General features: G+C 37.1%; 1 protein-coding gene across 7 annotated transcripts in view; it reads right to left on the bottom strand.

Moving 5' to 3' along the window:
• Positions 1-20,902, bottom strand: part of NCOA6 (nuclear receptor coactivator 6) — a 97,200-nt gene that overhangs the window by 28,359 nt on the left and 47,939 nt on the right. For 4 of the 7 annotated variants that reach the window (XM_081292437.1, XM_081292434.1, XM_081292435.1 and 1 more), the window contains 4 exons: positions 12,416-12,544; positions 10,467-11,333; positions 8,253-8,399; positions 3,981-5,094 (listed from right to left, as the gene is read on the bottom strand). In XM_081292437.1, the coding sequence (XP_081148563.1) occupies positions 3,981-5,094; positions 8,253-8,399; positions 10,467-11,333; positions 12,416-12,544 (2,257 nt within the window). The remainder of the gene's footprint in view (positions 1-3,980; positions 5,095-8,252; positions 8,400-10,466; positions 11,334-12,415; positions 12,545-20,902) is intronic. The other 3 variants (XM_081292438.1, XM_081292439.1, XM_081292440.1) reach the window with 3 other exon arrangements.

The raw sequence follows: 20,902 nt of genomic DNA, 5'->3' as shown, positions 1-20,902 counted from the left end.
TTTGGTTTATAATCTGACTCCCAGCTGTACCTTTCTTTCCTACTTTTAGTTTAGAAATAGGGTCTCATTAAGTTGTATATATAGACAACAGAGTTTTATTCAATTCAGTTTTATTTATGTCTTGATTGTGGTCATCCACTTTTAGATAGTATTTTGTCTCATACTCTGGATAGTTTAATAAGCCACCATAAATCTATCTTAAAAGCACCAGCAAATGAAAATTTAGAACCTGAAGCAGATTTTTAGCACATCCAGATCCCTAAATCAGTTTGTTCCTTATATGACTTTCTTCTCACTTAAAGTTATGAGCAAGTCCCTGAAGACCTTAAGAGCATGCTACAGGGATACTGCCACATCGATGTTCATAGCAGCACAATTCACAATAGCTAGACTGTGGAACCAACCCACATGCCCTTCAATAGATGAATGGATAAAAAAATGTGGCATCTATACACAATGGAGTACTATGCAGCAATAAAAATGACAAAATCATAGAATTTGCAGGGAAATGGATGGCACTAGAGCAGATTATGCTTAGTGAAGCTAGCCAATCCCTAAAAAACAAATACCAAATGTCTTCTTTGATATAATGAGAGCAACTATGAACAGAGCAGGGAGGAAGAGCAGGAAGAAAAGATTAACATTAAACAGAGACATGAGATGGGAGGGAAAGGGAGAGAAAAGGGAAATTGCATGGAAATGAAGGGAGACCCTCATTGCTATACAAAATTACATATAAGAGGTTGTGAGGGGAATGGGAAAATAAACAAGGAGAGAAATGAATTACAGTAGATGGGGTAGAGAGAGAAGATGGGAGGGGAGGGGAGGGGGGATAGTAGGGGATAGGAAAGGTAGCAGAATACAACAATTACTAATAGGGCATTATGTAAAATTGTGGATGTGTAACCAACGTGATTCTGCAATCTGCATTTGGGGTAAAATTGGGGGTTCATAACCCACTTCAATCTAATGTATGAAATATGATATGTCAAGAGCTTTGTAATGTTGTGAACAACCAATAAAAAAAATAAAGTTATGAGCAAGGATTCTATGATATCCTTTACTTTTAAGGAATTCTATAACTAAAACAAACAAACAAACTCAGATATTTTCTTCAGTTCCCTTATGTTACAGATGAAAAAACAAAGTTCCAGAGAGGTACAAGAGACAGGAAAAGGTTCCATGGTAAGCGGGTGATCTTTCTACCTAGAAGCCCTCATGCTGTATAAGGTCCTTTTCATGAAGTATAGAACCAAAAAGTAAGCCATCTTCTTCAGGGCTGTTGAGGACAGTAAAAATGCATACTAACCAGCCTACTGGGAGAAATAAAACAATCATCCCCATAAAAATGTTATTCCAAAAGGCTGATAGATGAATTTAACTAAAGAGAATGGTGGTCACCAAGAATACAAACAATAATAAATTCTGGAGAAGATATAGAGAAAAAGGAACAGTTTAACATTGTTGGTGGGATTGTAAATCAGTACAATCACTATGGAAATCAGTATGGAATTCCCCCAAAAGAAGACGCATGGAATCACCGTATGACTCAGTAATACAACTCCTCAGCATTTATCCTAAAGAATTAAATTCAGCATACTATAGAGATACATGCATACTCATGTTTATAGCAGCACAACTCATAACAGCCAAACTATGAAATCAGCCTATGTGTCCATCAATAGATGAATTGATAAAGCAAATGTTGTATATATAGACACAGAGTTTTATTCAACCAAAAAGAATAAATTTATGTTATGTGCAGGAAAATGAATGGAACTTGAGAACACTATGTTGAATAAAACAAGTCAAACTCAGAAAGTCAAGGTTTGCATGTTTTTCGCTCCTTTGTTGAAGTTACAGAGGAAAAAGGAAAAGAAAGGTAGGAGATCTCATGAAAATCAAAGAGAGATCAGCAGAATAGAGGAAAGGGAAGGGAGAGGGAAGGGATAGAAAAGGGGAAATAATGGGGAATGATACTGGCCAAAGTATATTGTTATATTGTATATATACAAACATTTAACAATGAATCCCATCATCATATGTCACTATAAATCACCAATAAAAATATGAGAAAAGAATTTAACTGGGGCTGGGGATGTGGCTCAAGCGGTAGCGCGCTCGCCTGGCATGCGTGCGGCCCGGGTTCGATCCTCAGCACCACATACCAACAAAAGATGTTGTGTCCGCCGAGAACTAAAAAATAAATATTAAAAAAAAAATTCTCTCTCTCTCCTCTCTCACTCTCTCTTTAAAAAAAAAAAAGAATTTAACTGAGGAGGAGCTACTAGAAAAATTAGATAATTAAAGGCTTTAAGTTTGAATTCAGGAAAACATACTGTTAATATACAATGATTGGCTTTTAATGTATAAAATTCAAGAAACAGTATGATATAATTAGACTACAAAGAATGTTGTGGGAAGGCTGGGGTAAAGGTAGCTACTTTTGGTAAAAATAAACCTTCCTTATTTTTTTCCTATAGTTCTACCAGTTTATTTCAATTAATCTGTTTTACATTCATTGGTCACTATTCCCTATTAGTAAATGTCTCTAAATTCCAGTTTTATGACTAAAGGCTGAAAATCTAGCTTAATTAATATTTATTCTAAAACTTTTTTTAATCAAAATCAGAAACATTATTTAAATTAATAATTAGCTTCAGGAAATGAAGTATAAATTTTTAGTTGCCCTTTCTACTGTGATTTTGCAAAAGAGCTTACCTGGAGAAAGTTTACTGAAAGGGTAACTAATTAAAAGTTATAATCATCTTAGTATGGGGTTTAAGCTTCTAGGGATGATAGGGCCTTTAAAGAAAAGGTATCAGTGCAAAATAACATTATTTTTTTGGTACCAGGGAATGAACCCAGGGGTGCTTTACCCCTGAGTCACATCCCCAGTCCTTATTTTTTTATTTTGAGACAGGGTCTTGCTAAGTTGCTTAAAGCCTTGCTAAATTGCTAAGGTTGGCATCAAACTTTTAAAAAACTTTTTTCCTTTTTTAAATATTTTTTTTAGTTGTCAATAGACCTTATTTTACTTATTTATATGCAGTGCTGAGAATCGAACCCAAGGCCTCAGATATGTCAAGCAAGCACTCTACCACTGAGCCACAACCCCAACCTGGCATCGAATCTTTGATCCCTCTGCCTCAGCCTCCAGAGCTGCTGGGATTACAGGGGGCGCCAACATGCCCAGCGAGAAGAACATTTTTATTCCCAGAACATATTTGGCCTCCCTGGCTCCCCAACATCCATAAGCCTGAAGCCAGTGATTTGTGGAGGAAGTATGGTAGCACCAATTACTTTTCAGGTTCTGGGTACGACAACCCCCTGGGAAAGGGCAGAATTAAGACACATATCAGCCTACTGCAACATATCAACATCATTTGAACCCTTAAACAAGTGAACTGTAAGAAAAAAACCTGAGAGAAAAAAACCAAAGATATGTGAGCACAGTTTGGATATGTGAGACTATTAAGGATGTATTAGCTTTCTAGATGTACTATGGTATTATTGTGTAGTCATATAAAATAACTGTCCTGCTAGGGACATAGTGGCACATGCCTTCAATCCCAGCTACTTGGGGGCCTGAGGCAGGAATATCACAAGTTCTAGGTCAGCCTCAACAACTTAGTAAGACCCTGTCTCAAAATAAAAAGGGATGGGAGCGTAGCTCAGAGGTAGAGCGCTTTTAGCATGTGTGAGGCTCAGGGTTCAATCCTCTCAGTACCACCAAAAAAAAAAGGGAAAACTTTCCTTATTTTTGAGAGGTAGGCATTAAAATAGAGTATAATTGCTTCAAAAGAATCAAGAGAATAATGAAAGAAAATACAGATGAAGGCAAGATAGGCTATGATAACTGTTGAAGCAGAAAGATCTCATATTATTCTAATTTTATATATTCTAAAAAATTTTCTCCAATGAAAGTGTCCACATAAAAACAAACAAATAAAATTTGAGGCAAAATTATCACAACCTACTTTAGATCCTGCTGACTATTTTTCTTCTTCCGAGGGGGTTTCTTCTTCTTAGGTTTATTTGCGTTGGTATTATTTTGCTTATTGTTTACCCCAAAATGACCTGCAGAGATGTCACTCTGCAATAAGTTGACCAACAATGGGCTTGTTAGCGTTACATCCTTATTGACAGGAAAGCCTGGATTCTGACCACAGGATATCTGATTTCCATTGGGTGCTCCACTGAAAGGTGCATTGAAAGGCATCCCATGGCCTGAGAAGTGGTTTCCCGAGGCACTGTTTCCCTGCATGGCCTGCACGTGGGGGGGGACCATGTTGGTTTGTTGCATGCTAACATCAGGCATCATCTGAGACAAGCTGACATCATTATTTGCTGTAGTTGCAGGATCACCATGCTGCTGGGCCATGTGTGGGTTGGGCCCTGGTGGCCTTAGGACCTGTCCCTGAATCCCCATAACCTGAGATGGACTGTTGTTCACAGGCCCTTGTTGGGGCAGCATCTGTCCTGACATCTGTCCCGTAAACTGTACCATGTTTCCTTGCATGTTCGGAGTTGGTCCCCTCATTATCTGTGCTGGTCCCGGCATGACACTGGATTGGTTCTGCGTGTTAAACTGCTGCTTATTCCCCTGCATCTGATTGGTCATGATCTGTTCTATCATTGGGTTCTGTTGGAGCAAAACTTGTCCCTGAGGCCCCATCATCTGGTTATGTGGTGCCATCATTTGTGGGCCCTGCTGGGACAGCATCTGCTTGGGTGGGGTCATCCTTTGAGGTGAAGGCCCAAGATTTTGGTTCTGAGGGTTCACCATCATCTGGCCCTGTGGCATAAGCTGGGCCCTTGAAAGGATCATAGGGTTCTGAGGGTTCAGAGTTCCTGGTTGCTGGACCATCTGGCCCTGGGAGGGCACAATCTGCTGGTGCATGCCCATCAGCTGAGAAGGTGGGCCCTGTTGGGGCTGGCCTTGCATGTTGCCCAGGTTCACCTGTGGAACCCCAGAACTACCAGCCTGCTGGTTGTTCATGTTGCCATGAATTCCCATGAGGCTGGGCTGCATCATATTTGGTGGCCCGTGGGACACCTGCATCTGGTTTTGAGGACCAGCTCCTTGACCACCTTAAAGGAAAAAAAGAAAAAAAATGCACAGTTTCAGAAAAATATTATTATCTTATTGGTATTAAGATACTCAAATCCTTACTTAGAAAAATACCCATCATCCATATACACACTGATCAACATAAATGAGCTGTTTGATATCCTTTTTTTTTTTTTTTTTTGGTACCGGGATGGAACCCAGGGGTGCTCAACCACTGAGCCACATCCCCAGCCTTTTTTTTGTATTTTATTTTGAGACTAGAGTCTCTCTGAGTTGCTTAGGGCCTCAGTAAATTGCTGAGGCTGGGCTGGGGATGCAGTTCAGTTGGTAGCGTGCTTGCTTCACTAAATTGCTGAGGCTGGCTTTGAACTTGCAATGCTCCTGCTTCAGCCTCCTCCCAAGTTGCTGGGATTACAGGTGTGAGCCACCATGCCTGGCTTAACATACTTTTTGTGAGTTTTTTAAACTACGGAGATGCAATATGAGATAATTGTTTACAATTTCCATGACTATGCAACAGAATTAAGAAAGAAGGAGATAGTTTCTTTATTCCTGAGTGCTGACTTAAAGTCAATATTTCAAAAATCAGAAAACTTTTCTTTTAGATTAAATAAAGAGGAAGGCAATATTTCACTGTTTTCAATGACTTGTGGCTACCTTATTATGAAGAAAACTAAACAACAACAACAACAAAACAACATTGTATATACTGAAGTAAACTCTGCTATAAATGAGCTAGGGAAACCAAGAATGTGCCGTGTTCTCTTAGGAAAACCCCAACAATGCTTCTTGGAAAACTATTACTCTCAAAGGCTAGTCATGCTATTTGTTGCACTTTAAAGAAGAGAATACCCAATACTTTCTAAGACAGGTCTCCTTTGCCCTGGTGTGGTAAAAATTGTTTAATCCTGACATAATGAGGCGCAACTGACCAGATGACCCATCTGGAAGTTGCAGTCAAAGGGATGCTAAAAAGTTCAGTGACTGTATATATACTTCTTGAGAGTCCCTAGTGAAAAACAAGGGACATGTTCTATTCTTCTAAGTTAGAGAAAAGATGCTGCCTGGCCTACTGCAGTGTTTGTTTACTGTTGGGTCCTTGAGATTTTTCTGTAGCTACTTAAATTACCTACCCTCCCTTACCCCCCACCCCTCCATTTTTTTTTTAAGTCCTAGAAATGGAACCCAGAGCCTCACGCATGCTAGGCAAGTGCTCTACCACTGAGCCTTATCTCCAGCCCCTACTTCTAGCTTATTTTATCTCTTTTATTTTTCACTTTTAAATGGGGACTAAAAAGTGGCTATAATGAAATTATGAAGCCAGTTCATGTTCCAGTCAGAGAGGCAGGGGACAAACTGTCTCTGGTTCACACTCTCCAGACTTTTCCTGAATCTCAAGGAAGACTCACTTCCTTGTCTCTGTGGAGTTTGGCTGGCAAGAGAGATAATACAAACAGTCGAGTGTTTTTTCAGGAAGCAGTAAAAGCTAAATAAAATAGGACAACAGAAAATGACAGACAAAAGTAGAGCTACTTTAGAAAGGCTAAATGGGGAAATCAAAACAATAGGGGCATATGAGAAATACCATATATCATCACCCCTCTTCCCTATCTAGAAATAATCTTCCTCCCATGTTCTCCCTCCCTATCCCACTTTATTACAAAATACATGTATGAAGATTTGAATTTGATGTCAACATACCTTATATACAGAGATATAAAAAATTATGGTACATATGTATATTAATAAATTTGGTGTGAACATACTTTATATACAGAGTTACGAAAAATTGTGCTATATATGTGTAATAAGAAGTATAATGCATTCCACTATTGTTGTGTATTTAAAAATAAATAAATAATTAAAAAAGGAAACCCCGATAAGTAGGACTAAGAATTATTGCACTTAAAAATATATCAGTCATGATTTAAAAATAAAAAATGCATCATTAAAAAAACAAGAAAAAAAACCTACCATATAAAAATGATAGCTGTTCTAGGGTGGAAAATTATGTTTAATTATGCTTTAAATAAAACTTCCTCTAAGCTTGTAATCCTAGTGGCTCAGAAAGTTGAGGCAGGAGGATTCCAACTTCCAGAGTAATCTAGGCAACTAAGCAAGATCTTGTCTCAAAAAAGAGCTGGGGATGTGGCCCCTGTGTTCTAGTATAAACAAACAAGTAAATAGCTTCCTATAAAAACATTAATTCACATAACTCATGAACATAGTTTTGCATTGGCAGACAGGTAAAATCCAGTAATTTGCTATCCCTTCAAGAGACAGTCTGAAATTTTTTTTATTAAGTTAGAATTTTTCCTCATTCCTTAGAAATTTACAATTAAAGTTGGAATCACATAATTAAATTAACTCTGGAGTGGGCATGGCAGTTCTGAAAATATTTGATCTATGTCAATCCAAACTGTTTGAAAGGATAAATGGATTAGGCATGTTCCCTAAGTAACCAGAAACCCAGAAAAATGAATTTTTGGGCTTATACAATACTGATTACAAATACTACTTTTTAGTCATTCCACTGTATCTTATTTCCTCTCCAAAATTTCTTCTTATATACACTTCACTTTTGGCATTAAATTGGTACGATTGATTTTGAAAAATAACACAGTGTACATCAGAATTCAGACTTTGGCATAAACAAAGCTAACATGTATTACATATAGATTTAATTTAAAAGTTGCAATCATCCCAACATGCCATATGCCTACATGCCTTTTTATCTTCAGTTTCCTCTGCCAGAAATGCCTTTTTCCTTTTACTACTTGAGCAAGCCCTAACTCAGAAGTCAACAAACTCCTTCTGAGTGGGCCAAATTAGGCCCACTGCTGGTTTGTCAAGGTGAATTGAGTAGCTGCAAAAACCCCCCAAATAACCTAAAATATTTACTTTCTGGCTCTTTCCATGAAAAAAAAAAAAAAAAAAAAGCCTGACTCCTGCTCTAACAAGTTTCACTCCTTTTCTTAAATGTTTCTAGGCTCCTGAAACATCTAAGAAAAGGAGTGGCTATTTTCCACGTATCAATTACTATTCTGAATGATTAATATGCATTTGAAATTAAGGGGAGAGACCAAGAATTATTAATCTATATATTCCTGTTGCCTACCAAGGCATCTCCCACATGATGCTCAATAAATGCTAGTAGAATAAATTATAGAGAACAAACCTGCATGCTGGACACTTTGATTTGCTTGCAGCTGAGGGGCTCCTGAATTCCCAGGGGTGGTTGCTGTGGTAGAAGGCACCTGACCTTGCATAAAGTTCGGATTGGCCTGTCCTGCTGAGAAGCCAGGTGGGAGGCGTTTAGGCATTCCTTAATAGAAAACAATGAGTAAGGCAGTTACCTAGCAAATTTATACTCTTGCTTAGATATGGAATGAATAAGGAAGGATGAGCTGCATGAAGTTTCCACTGGCTTAGCTCTCTCTGTCACACTGGTAGGATCTTTAATAATAAGGTTGGGAAAGATGGTTAAAAAAATCAACACAATCTCTTACATGAGCATTGTCAAAATGGAAAAGAAATACTAAAAAATTTACACTTAGAACATGCCAAGGAAAAGATGGCAATCTGCTCCCTAAATGTGATCTGAGGCCACGCCACAGCAAGGTTTGAGGGTTCACTTTTCTCTGTAATACAATGGACCCCAAAACTTTACATTCTTTAACAAAGGCACCAAAGGAATATGTTAAATTCTCTCATATTCAAATAAATTGATATGAAATACTATAAAACAGAGAGCTGGGTCCCGATATTAAAGATAGATAGATGATTTTTTTCCTTTAAGGGAAATGGATGACAATCTCCTTTGCAGTAAATTTCCCCCTAATGTTGTACCTGTCTCTTTGGAAGAGATCAGATATTAGAAACAGTTCACAGGAGCTCCAAAATGAGGCTATGTTAAACTTATCATTATGCCTTTCTCTCATAAGGTTTGCTGTGATTCTGACAGCTATGGCACCAAAAACCATGCTCTAATGGAATCTTACTCAAGTATTACTTCCTTTTACAAAGGCCTAATTTCAAAAAACAAATTTGTAACAAGGAGAATCTCAGACCCACTTATTGTTTATAACACAGGCCTTGATGTGGCCAGATCACCTAGGTGAGCATATCATCTGTTCTATGAAAGCATCAAGACCTAAAGCTTGCTTAAAATTTTCTTGCATTTCTCCATTTATTTGTTTAAGGGCCAAATTTTCAATGCCCTGAAAAACTCTTTGTAGACAAATATGCACTTGTCCTTTCTTTAGCAGTGACAAGTCCCCACTTGCATGCTTCCATTGTAATTAAATCAGTAATCACATTTGCAGGAGGGACTACCCAGCTTCCACTGATCCAGGGCTAGATGCCCAGAACAGTGAAGTATGGAGTTGAAACATTCTTGCATTTTCTAAAAACGTCTTAGGATTCAAATATTAGAGCCTGCATGTCAGCAAAATTAATTACAAGAGAGTGAGAAGACTGATGAGCAACTTAATTTCACCAGAAACCATGGGAACATGCCTTTGCTATGTTGCACTAAAGATGTAAGGGTTTTTTTCTGGGTAGGCAATGGGTGTCTTTTGGTGGGGGATATGTTTATCAGATGACAGTATTACTGACACTCTCTATAACTTACTGAAAAGCTCCAAGCACATTCATGTGCACTAGATCAATGATTAATAAGAATAAATAATAAACATGGAGATGGATAAGTTTTACTGTAATCGTTTTACCTCTCACACATTAAGCTCCATTGCTTTTTCTTCATACAAGAGGCACCTTACAAAATAAATAAATAAATCTCCTTTAGGTATAACTAGTGGAATTCCCTCTCTGAGGAGCAGGCATTGGCATTATAAATCTATAAAAGTCAATGATTTCTGAACTTATTCCCCTTTAATACTTTAATCAAAGTTAACAAATACCATGCTTACTATTTTACTAACTAGGATTATCAAAATTGGTAACTAGAAGGGCATTTTCCCCAATAAGACCCTGTATTTATATTTTCATTTTTGCTCTACTGCATAATCTTAATTTTTTCAGTAGCCAAGAAGTTTAAGTTGTTAATAAAATGCATGTTTCTTCTGGAAATTTTAATTTACTAGTATAAGATCAAGCAAAAAAAAAAATCTGAAAAACAAAATGAAATCTCTATATTGAATTTTACCTGCATTTTATCCAGAGCTCTAGCTTATATTTAATCAATAAAATGCTGAACAACGTATCAAAATAATAATGCATCAAGTTAACTAAGTTATATTGTCACCACCATTTCACAAAAGCAAATAATTACATCCTTATTTCACTCCCTCCATTAACTCTAAAAACTTAAGTTCTACTCAGATCTATCTCCAGCAAATTTACCAACATAAATAGCTTCAGTATTCCTCACCTCCTAGGCCTGGATGTAAACTCTGTGGCCCCTGGTTTGGTGGTTGCTGCTGCATCACCATGAAGTTAGGTGGCACATTTCCCTGTTGAACCATAGGATTCCGACCCGGAGAGCTGACGGGCTGCTGAAATCCCTGGGGAAGTGGGTTATTTTGAGGTGGCCTTGGTCCCATCTGCTGCTGAGTTTGGTTAACCGTTGGGGAGGATGCAGGGGATCCCTGCTGGAAGGAGGAGGGTGAGGAGGCAGGAGACTTGTTGGTGAGGTGGGGCTGCTGCAGGGGGGTTGGGACCCTGGAGGGCCCCCCCTGTAAGCTCTTCATCTGAGGAGCTGTGAACTGGCCTGGGTTGCTCATCTGAGGAAAGTTTGCATGGGCTTGTGAGGCTTGCTGGCTGCCAAAGGGATATGGAGGGGGAGGGTGGGAAGGTGTCTGTACCGTGGCTAAGGATGGTCTTGCCTGGAGTTGCTGTTGCATTGGGCCAGGCAAGGGAGACTTCTTCCACCCTTGGTTTGCAGTCATTGTGCCCAGAGAACCCTGGGCTGGAGGAGGCTGAAGGGCTCCAGAAGGCAGCTGGTTCCAGCCTGGAGGAACAGGCACCTGAGTTGGGGCAGTAAACTGGGGTCGAATCCCCTGTGGCTGCTGCTGCTGCTGATGTTGCTGTGGGGGTCTTGCCTGCAATTGTTGCTGCTGCTGCTGCTGCTGCTGTTGTTGCTGTTGTTGTTGCTGTTGCTGCAGCTGGGGAAAATTAGCTGGGTTCATTTGTCTGTTCACAGGGACAGGCTGCATTGGGTGATGAGGAGGAGCTAAAGATCCTGAGGGATGACTCTGCTGTTGCATATGGAGCCCAGAGAGGAGTGGATCCATTGCATCTGTTAAAGACAGTCAACAAAACAATAATCAACCTACTACAACCTAGATGCTTAATGCAGCCTGGTACCATTCATGTTACCGTGTTTGCAAACACCTTCTATATACAAAGCAACATACCAACATTCAAGAAAGTGAAAAGGTATAAAGAATTTCTATGGTATCTACCTCTTATTTATTTTTTTTAAGAGAGAGAGAGAATTTTTTTTAGTATTTTTTTTCAGTTTTCGGCGGACACAACACCTTTGTTTGTATGTGGTGCTGAGGATCGAACCCAGGCCAGGCGAGCACACCACCGCTTGAGCCACATCCCCAGCCCGGTATCTACCTTTTTTTTTTTTTTCAGTTTTTGGCGGACACAACATCTTTGTTTGTATGTGGTACTGAGAATCGAACCCGGGCCGCACGCATGCCAGGCGAGCGCATAACGGCTTGAGCCACTTCCCCAGCCCCCAGTATCTACCTTTTAAAAATGTAAAACCTTTGCTCCCTCTCCTCCCAGTACATATATAGATATGTCAGAAACCCTACACTACTTCTTGCTTTAAAGAGTTTATGGTTCAACAGTGGATATAAGAGCACTGTGAATATATATAAATGTGGATAACAGTAATTTCCAAATCACATACTAGGGAACTGTGTTAATCACTGTTATAAGAAAACGAAACGAAATTGTCAATCAGGTTTGGAAAATACTGAATCTAACATCCTTAGACAAGTTTGTTTTTTATAGTAGGATGTAAGCATTTCCAATATGTTAATACTGAATTTCAAATAGGCAGTGTAAAGTAGGATGCATTTACCAAATTTACTTGACTACAGAATTCTGTCATGAAATATCTTGCAATATTAAGTAGGCCCAAGCATGCTTTTTAGAAATGATGGGGTATTATTAATTGATAACAATGAGAAATCCTGAGAAGGAAATGATGAAGTTTAGCTTGAAGATATCAGAGCAAAACTGGTAAAGAAGGTAACATTTAAGCTGGACAGTTAGGAATACAGTATAAGAAATAGGTGGAATTTTATAATCATCTCTATAGAAGTTCCAGGTTCTTCAATCCTCAAAGATTGGTATCATTACCTGACTGAGAAGCAGGGCGAGGGGTCCTGGGCTGCAGCTCTGGATTGGGGCCTGGTGCCATCATGGAAGATGACACATTTGCACTCTGGGGTATCATAACAGTGGCAGGACTGGCCATTCTCATTAATCCTAGGGGGAAAAAAATAAATATCCCTAAAATAGAGTATTGGAATAGGCACAATTTTTGTTTTTGATGATATATTTCAAGAAAGAGAAAAGGTATCAAGAATTTCTATGGTATCTACCTATTAAAAATGTAAAACCTTTGCTCCCTCTCCTCCCAGTACATATATAGATATGTCAGAAACCCTACATTACTTCTATTTCATTTCCTTCCTCTTACTATAATTGGTGTTAAAAGTTCCATGTGGGGCTAGGGCTGTAGCACAGTGGTAAAGTGCTTGCCTCACATGTGTGAGGCACTGGGTTTTTTCCTCAGCACCACATAAAAATAAAGATACTGTGTGTTCATCTACAAATAAATAGTAAAAAAAAAAAAAAAATTCCATGAATGTTTCTGCATTTGTAGGTAAGCTGCACAGCATTTTTGTATGCTTTAAATCTTTGTATAAGTGGTACCACACTATATATATTCTTCAGTTTCCATTTTCAATTAATATTATTTTTTGAGACTCATCCCTCTTGAAAGGGATGTATATAGATCCATATATCTGCCCTCTGCTAATAAACACTGAGGTCTAATTTTTTCTAACCCTTTATTCTTTTTTTTTTCTAAAAATGTTTTTTCACTGTAGTTTTCTTTTATTAGTTGTTCAAAACATTACAAAGTTCTTGACATATCATATTTCATACATTTGATTCAAGTGGGTTATGAACTCCCATTTTTACCCCGTATACAGATTGCAGAATAACATCGGTTATACATCCACATTTATACATACTGCCATACTAGTGTCTGTTGTATTTTGCTGCCTTTCCTATCCCCTACTATCCCCCCTCCCCTCCCCTCCCATCTTCTCTCTCTACCCCATCTAAAAATGTTTTTATTCATTCTCTTCAGATAAAGAAAATGTCAATTATCCATACCAAGTAATAAGAAGTACATGAAATCACTATGATAATTCAGGTTGACCTGCAGGAGCTGCAGTTTCAGGTCCCTCCTCAGATACTAAAGCTCTTGGACGTTTAAGTCCCTTTTATAAAGTGGCATAGTATTTGCACATAACCTATACACATTGTCTCATATACTCAAAATAATCTCTAGATTACTTATAATACTTAATACAATGTAAAATTTATGTAAATAGTTATTGTACTGTTATTTAGGGAATAATAACAAAAAAGTCTATACATATTCAGTTACAGATACAACACATAGGCCCAACTATGTATGTATGTATGTATATGTGTGTATGTATCCATGCCTACTTCAGTAAATTCTCCCTGGCTAACATCAAGATAATCTCCATAAAGGTTAGCAAATCCAGTTTCAGAACTTGACAAGAAGAGATATGAACAGATATTCTAACCTTTAATTCTTATAATTCTGCAAAGTAATGTATTTGTTAAGAATTCTTTTTTTTAGTTGTTGAGGACCTTTATTTTTATTTATTTATATGTGGTGCTGAGACTTGAACCCAGTGCCGCACACATGCTAGGCAAGCACACTACCACTTAGCCACAAGCCCAATTCTGTTATGAATTCTTATGGACATGTGGGAGTATATTTAGATTATATTAAAAGACTTAGAATTGCTAGGTTGCAAGTCTTAACATCTTCAGTTTTATTAATTGTTGGCAAACTGCTCTTTTTTTTTTTTTTTAAAGAGAGAGTGAGAGAGGAGAGAGAGAGAGAGAGAGAGAGAGAGAGAGAGAGAGAGAGAATTTTTAATATTTATTTTTTAGTTCTCGGCGGACACATCTTTGCTGGTATGTGGTGCTGAGGATTGAACCCGGGCCACACGCATGCCAGGCGAACGCGCTACCGCTTGAGCCACATCCCCAGCCCGAAAACTGCTCTTAAAAAAGATATAATAGGGCTGGGATTGTAGCTTAGTGGTAGAGTGCCTGCTTAGCACGTGAGAGGTACTGGGTTCGATCCTCAGTACAATATAAAAATTAATAAAATAAAGGTGATGTGTCCATCTACAACTAAAAATAACATTTTTTTTTTAAAAAAACAGCAGTCTGAGAAATCCTCTTTTTCACATTTTTGTAATTTCAGACACTATTAGGTTTTTTAGGATTTATGGTCATCAGTGAGACTAGCTTATAATTATCTTCTTCTGTCCTTTGATTTTCAGCATCAAGATTACACTAATCTCAAAATTAGTTCAAAAACATCTTTCCTCTTTTTCTATGCTCTGGGAAAATGTGGGTATTTGTCCTTTACCTGTAAAACCATTTGGGCCTAAACAGATTTTTAAATTATTTTCTTACATGGTTATGGATTTTTCAAGTTTTTTAATGTCCTACTAAGTTAGTTCAGCTAAATTACAATTTTGTTAATGCTTTGAAGTTTGTCAGTATGAAGTTATTTATGTGAAAACCTTTTGTTCTACTCTTTTTAAAAAATTGAGATATAATTCACATACTATAAAAACCTACCATTTTAAGGGTATATTTGTTCATTCTTTACATTGTTTGTGCCTTCTCTTTTTTTCTTTAGCAGTCTTAACCACAGTTATCAGTTTAATGGTCTGTTTTATGGTTTTTCCCAAGTGATACTATATCTCTGCTTTCCTTTTTATTATTCCCTTTCTAACATATTACTCTGTTTTTTTTTCCCCATTCTTAAGTCAGATACTTTGCTTTTCAACTTGTAGTTGATGTTCTTATATTGGAGGACTTAAAAATTCTTCTATATGCTGTAATGGCTACTTTCCAAAAATTTTGATATGTACATTCTTTTTAAAAATATTTTGTTAGTTTTACATGGATATAGTATCTTTATTTTTATGTGGTGCTGAGGATTGAACCCTGTGCCCCACATGTGCAAGGCAAGTACTCTGCCACTGAGCCCCAGCCCCAGCCCTTATATGTACTATTCTTATAAATCCATTCTGATCATGATTACCTTTTAAAATTATTAGGTATTTAGAATATATTTCTAAAATTTCCCAAAATATGAGATTTTTGTCCAAGTTTTCTTTGGTTGGTTTATGTTTGCTACTGACATTTGTTTGCTGTGATCAGAAAACAGATCTATGTGATATTAATATTTGGTATTTACTGAAACTTGTTTGGGAATAATCCATATTACTTTGTATAAATATTCCATTTATGCTTGAAAGATTAAGGACTCTTGATTTATTAGTGCACGGTGTCTATATATGTCCATCATATAAAACTAATTTAATTACATTATTCAAGCTTTCTTTATCCTTATTGAGCTTTTAAAAATTTGATTCATTAATTACTAACAGAGGTTTGTTAAACTCTCCTCTCAAAATTCCTCTTTGTAGAATTCTTATTTTTTTTTTTTTGGAGGGAGTGGGGCGGGTGGGGGTGGTTACCAGGGATTAAACTCAGGGGCACTCTACCACTGAGCCACATCTCCAGCCCTATTTTGTATTTTACTTAGAGACAGGGTCTCACTGAGTTGCTTAGCACCTCACTTTTTGCTGAGGCTGGCTTTGAATTCATAATCCTCCTGCCTCAGCCTCCCTTTTGAGGCTAGGTTAAGTACAGAAAAATTTAGCTATTTTCTTGGTGAAAGTTTTCCTTCTACATCATACATTAGTTCTATTCATTTATATGCTCTTTGTCTTAATGTCTATTTAATTTGGTAAGAATATTGTTATACCTCTTTTTCTTGGTTAACATTCACCTGGTTTAATCTTTTTTTCTATCCTTCTAACTTTGAAACTTCTGAGTCCTTATATTTTATGTATTTCCTATAAGAACATATAGGTCATCCTGAGATTACCATTCTTTTTATCAGTGTTCACAGTCCATTTACCTTTATTGCTAATTACTGGTGATATTCTGATTTGTCATTCTATGATTTTTATTTACCTTCCTTTTTCTATGTTGTTTTCTTTTCTTATTTCTCCTGAATTTTACTGGATTTTTTTTCTATCATGTCTTTCTTCTCTTCCTCTCCACTACTAGTTTAGAAGTTGTACACTCTATTATTTTACTGATCTTTAAAATGTCAATAGACACATCTAAGTCTAATGTCAATGTGATATTCATTATTATTAAATGTCAATACTTATTTAAATTTACCCCATGTTTACCAATTATTTAGCTCACCATTCCTTCTTAGATCTTATTTCTTCCATCTTAGGTTCAATTTTCTTCTTCCTGAAGTACATCCTTGAGCAGTTCAATTAGCAAGGGTCTGTTAATGGTAAATTATCTTAGTCTCTTAAAAAGGTCTTTATTTCTACTACTCTTGATAGTATAGCTAGGGTTTTTTTTAATATTTACTTTTTTTGTTGTAGTTGGACACAATACCTTTATTCCATTCATTTATTTTTATGTGATGCTGAGGATCGAACCCAGGGCCCTGCACATGCTAGGCAAGCTTTCTACTGCTGAGCCACAATTCCAACCCCATATAGCTAGGTTTAAACCTTTAGATTGTAAATTATTCCCTCAGCACTTTGAAAATACTATTCTAATGTTTCCTGGTTTCCAACACTTCTGTTGATAAAATCAGCTGTCAATCTGAGAGGTTTTTCTTTGTAAATAATTGGTCTTTTTTTGGGGGGGGGCAGTGCTTTTTAATATTTTGTTTTGTTTTTCATATTCTGTAGTTTTATAATAGTATGTTTAGATGTGGATTCATTTTTATTTGTAATGTTTATGATAAATTGGGTTCTGATACTGATTACTTATGTCTTTTAGCAGTTCTGGAAAATTTCAGGTATTCTTCTTTAACTTTTGCTCCTCCTCAATTTTTTAATTTTCTTTTAGAACTCTTTTAAAATATATTTTAAACCTTCTCATCTTACCCTTTATGTCTCTTGATGCCTTTAATATTTGCATCACTTTATTTCTCTGTTGCATTCTGGGTGATTTCTTTAAGTTCACTTTCAAGTTCAGCTAATTTTAATTTGCTGAATAATTTATTCATTTTGATGGTTTTTTTTTTTGTTGTTGTTTTTTGTTGAGTACCAGGGATTAAACTCAGGGGCCTTCAACCACTGAGTCACATCTCCAGCCCTATTTTGTATTTTTTTAGAGACAGGGTCTCATTGAGTTGCTTAGTGCCTTGCTTTTGCTGAGGCTAGCTTTGATCTTCTTGCTACAGCTTCCCAGGCTGCAGGGATTACAGGTGTGTGCCACTGCACCTGGCTCATTTTGGTGCTTTTTAAGTTTCTACAAGTTTTTGTCACAAATCTCTTTATGCCCTGATCATATCTTGTTTTCTTTTTATGATTTCTATAATTTAGAACAGCCCGAAAATTCTGGAAAAAGGAAGTTCAATCCTATTTTACAAATTTGTGAGTGAAAGCTTATTTACAGTAAGGCTTTAACTAAGAGAAGTATGTAAGAGCTGGGGTTGAGAATGTGCCCCCCCACTGCATCAGCAGTTATGACCAGTCAAGAACAAATAAATGTTTTTGTTTTTGTTTTTAATATTTATTTTCCAGTTCTCGGCGGACATAACATCTTTGTTTGTATGTGGTGCTGAGGATCGAACCTGGGCCGCACGCATGCCAGGCGAGCGCGCTACTGCTTGAACCACATCCCCAGCCCACAACTAAATGTTAATGACTTTAGTTGGCTGTTTCTGGGTCATTTCACTAACATATTAAACCCACCATGCAAGAAGAGAAGATAATTCCATACTCACTCTCACTGCCAAGACAGACAAGTTTCTCATTTGTCTCTCTGTGTCAGAGGGTGACATTTTTCTAAGCTATCTTTCACTGAAAATTCTGGCAAATCATGAAGGATACTGAATTCTATCTTCATTCTTCATGTAGATCCAAGGCAAGGTCTTATCTTTTATTCCTTCCTGGCCATTAAAACTAAAATCTTTTCGTCCCCATAAAATCTCCCTTGTTTACTGCTGTTTAAATTTTCATATTTGACTTTTTTTTTTTTTTTGGCCCTGTGGCATTCCTCTGTTTTCTTAAAGGCTCAATTATGCATTAAAAGTAGTGTTTCATCCATTGTCTTTCAGTGTTTTGTAACTGGAGAGGGAGCTGGCTAACCACCTATTATCTGTTAATACTGGATTTGTTTCTGATGAATCCCATCCTATTTTTCAAAGATGATAATTACTAAGCAAGTTTTCACAAAGTGAGAAAAAGGTTTTTTTAGTTCACAGTTATCTTAAAGTACCTGCTGACTACATGCTCAATAATGACAACGTGCAGTTTTAGTACTTAATGGAAATCTGCACTAGATCCATGGTTCTCACCTACAGGCAATTTTTTTCCCCAGGGAACATTTAGCAATGTTAGAGACATTTTTAGTTGGCACAACTGCAGGAAGGGATAGTGAAGCTATCACACCTGGTGGGTAAAGGCTAAGGAGGTTATTAAACATCCCACAATGTGTGGGCAGTTATCCACAGCAAAGATTTATTGGCCCAAAACAATGTATTAAGGTAAAAACCCTTGATGAAATGATTACTATAATATCCTTACAAATTTGAGAATGCTATAAGGCCATGAAAAAAAATAGGTCCAGGATTTAGTTTTAGTTGCAAATTGCTTTCGTTTATCAGCTAACTCTATTCCCAATGCTAAGAAGAAAGTACCAAGAATATAATAGTATTGTGATATTCCAGATACAGTTACAAAGTCACTTATTATTATTTTAGAGGGAATTTAAAAATCTCTTCCCTTAGAAAATTTTGTTTAGTTTAACCTAATATTAAATTTTGTTTGCACCTTTAAGTCTCACTAAACAAGTAAGAAAAGGAATCCTAAGCTATGCTTGGCATTAAAGAAAGACAAGTAGAGGTTAAAAAGTTACTATGACTGCAGATCGTTACTGATTATTCCCGGAACTTTATATTAACACAGTTAGCATCCTTCATTTCAATCTAAAGCTTCTAAATTTCCTATGTTGGTAATGAACTATAGGACTATAATTTGTACTTATTTCCTAAAGATGATTAATAAATATGCTTACTATTTGCCAGATAGTAGCTGAAAAGAGTTTGCAATTAGTGTGGTGACATCAGTTTATTAGAGTCTTAACACTGTAAGCCTGGAGGGGATCTCTAGCATTGTTTCCAGGACATGATCAAAGATGTTTACAGGCAACTAAAGCCAGAAAATATTAATTCCTTTGGCCAGGAGTTGAGACTAGAACCCATATTTCCTGACTGTTATGCCAGGTCTATTCATTCTTTCACTATCTACATATAACTTAGCTAGGCTTTTCCAATTCTGCTTCAGTCCCTGGTTCTTCTAGTAGTGGCAACAGTGTCACCTATAATTTCTCATTAAACTGCCTTAGTACCAAATGCTTGGTCTTCTGTGAGGAACTTCAATATATAAAGCACCAGGCTGGGTATTCCATCTACTAGATGGTATCCACATCAGCCTCACAGCAGAGGTATTCACATATACATAAAAGAGGAACTCAGGGTATGTTTGCTGTGTGGAAGATCTCATCTACTTTCAAGGATGAGTTCAGAGGATAGGAGATATCATCATCATCATCTTATTTTAAAGGTAAGGAAACTATTACTCAGGAAAATGCAGTTAAGTAGCTTAAGATAATCAGTAAATGCGGTGTCCAGATAAAAACCTAGTTGCAAGTCCTCCACTACAATTCAGAACAGCAACTTATAAATTGAGCTCTTCTATCCTGCTGCACTTCTTCAAGGTTACTATGGTAGGCAGAGAACAAAATAGTTGGATACAATTTCACACTCTCATTCTGCTTTAACCTCAGCAGCTGAATAAGGATCCTTCAGGTGAAAAAAGCACTGCACTGGGAGTTAGGACATCTGTAATAATAGCCCACTGCTACTTGACCTTGGGAAAATCACTTCCTGTCTTATTTGTTCCATAGCTTCCTAAGCTTTAAATGTCAAAGCCAACTCAATTCTTCTTCCTCTTCTTCTTCTTCTTTTTTTGGTATTGGGGATTTAACCCAGGGACACTTTACCACTGAACCACATCTTCAGCCCTTTGTATTTTTTAGTTTGAGAGAGTCTCACTAAGTTGCTTAGGCTGGCTTCAAACTTGTGATCTTCCAGTCTCATCCTCCCAAGTCACTTGGACTACCGGTGTGCGCCACCAAACCAGGAAAGAGCCAACTCAACTGCAATATTCTGTGATCCATAGAATATTAGGTTCAATCTCTGAAGAAAAAATTTTAGGTTTACTAGAAAAGGAACCAAAACAATTTATAACACTTTCAAATTCTAAATACATAAAAACACATATTCTATATAAGCACGCAAGAACTCTGATTACAGATTCTCAGCCTCAGTGGTAGTGGAAGTTGGAAAACTACATTCTCCACTATACTATAAACATCCTAAGGGTGGAAAATGTTTTATTCATTTCTATTTTGAATACCCAGTATAGGTCCCGTCATACAACA

Source organism: Spermophilus citellus (genome assembly GCF_964194105.1).
Source record: "Spermophilus citellus genome assembly, chromosome: 4".
In the NCBI taxonomy this organism is placed as follows: domain Eukaryota; kingdom Metazoa; phylum Chordata; class Mammalia; order Rodentia; family Sciuridae; genus Spermophilus; species Spermophilus citellus.
This window is presented reverse-complemented; position numbering and strand designations above follow the sequence as displayed.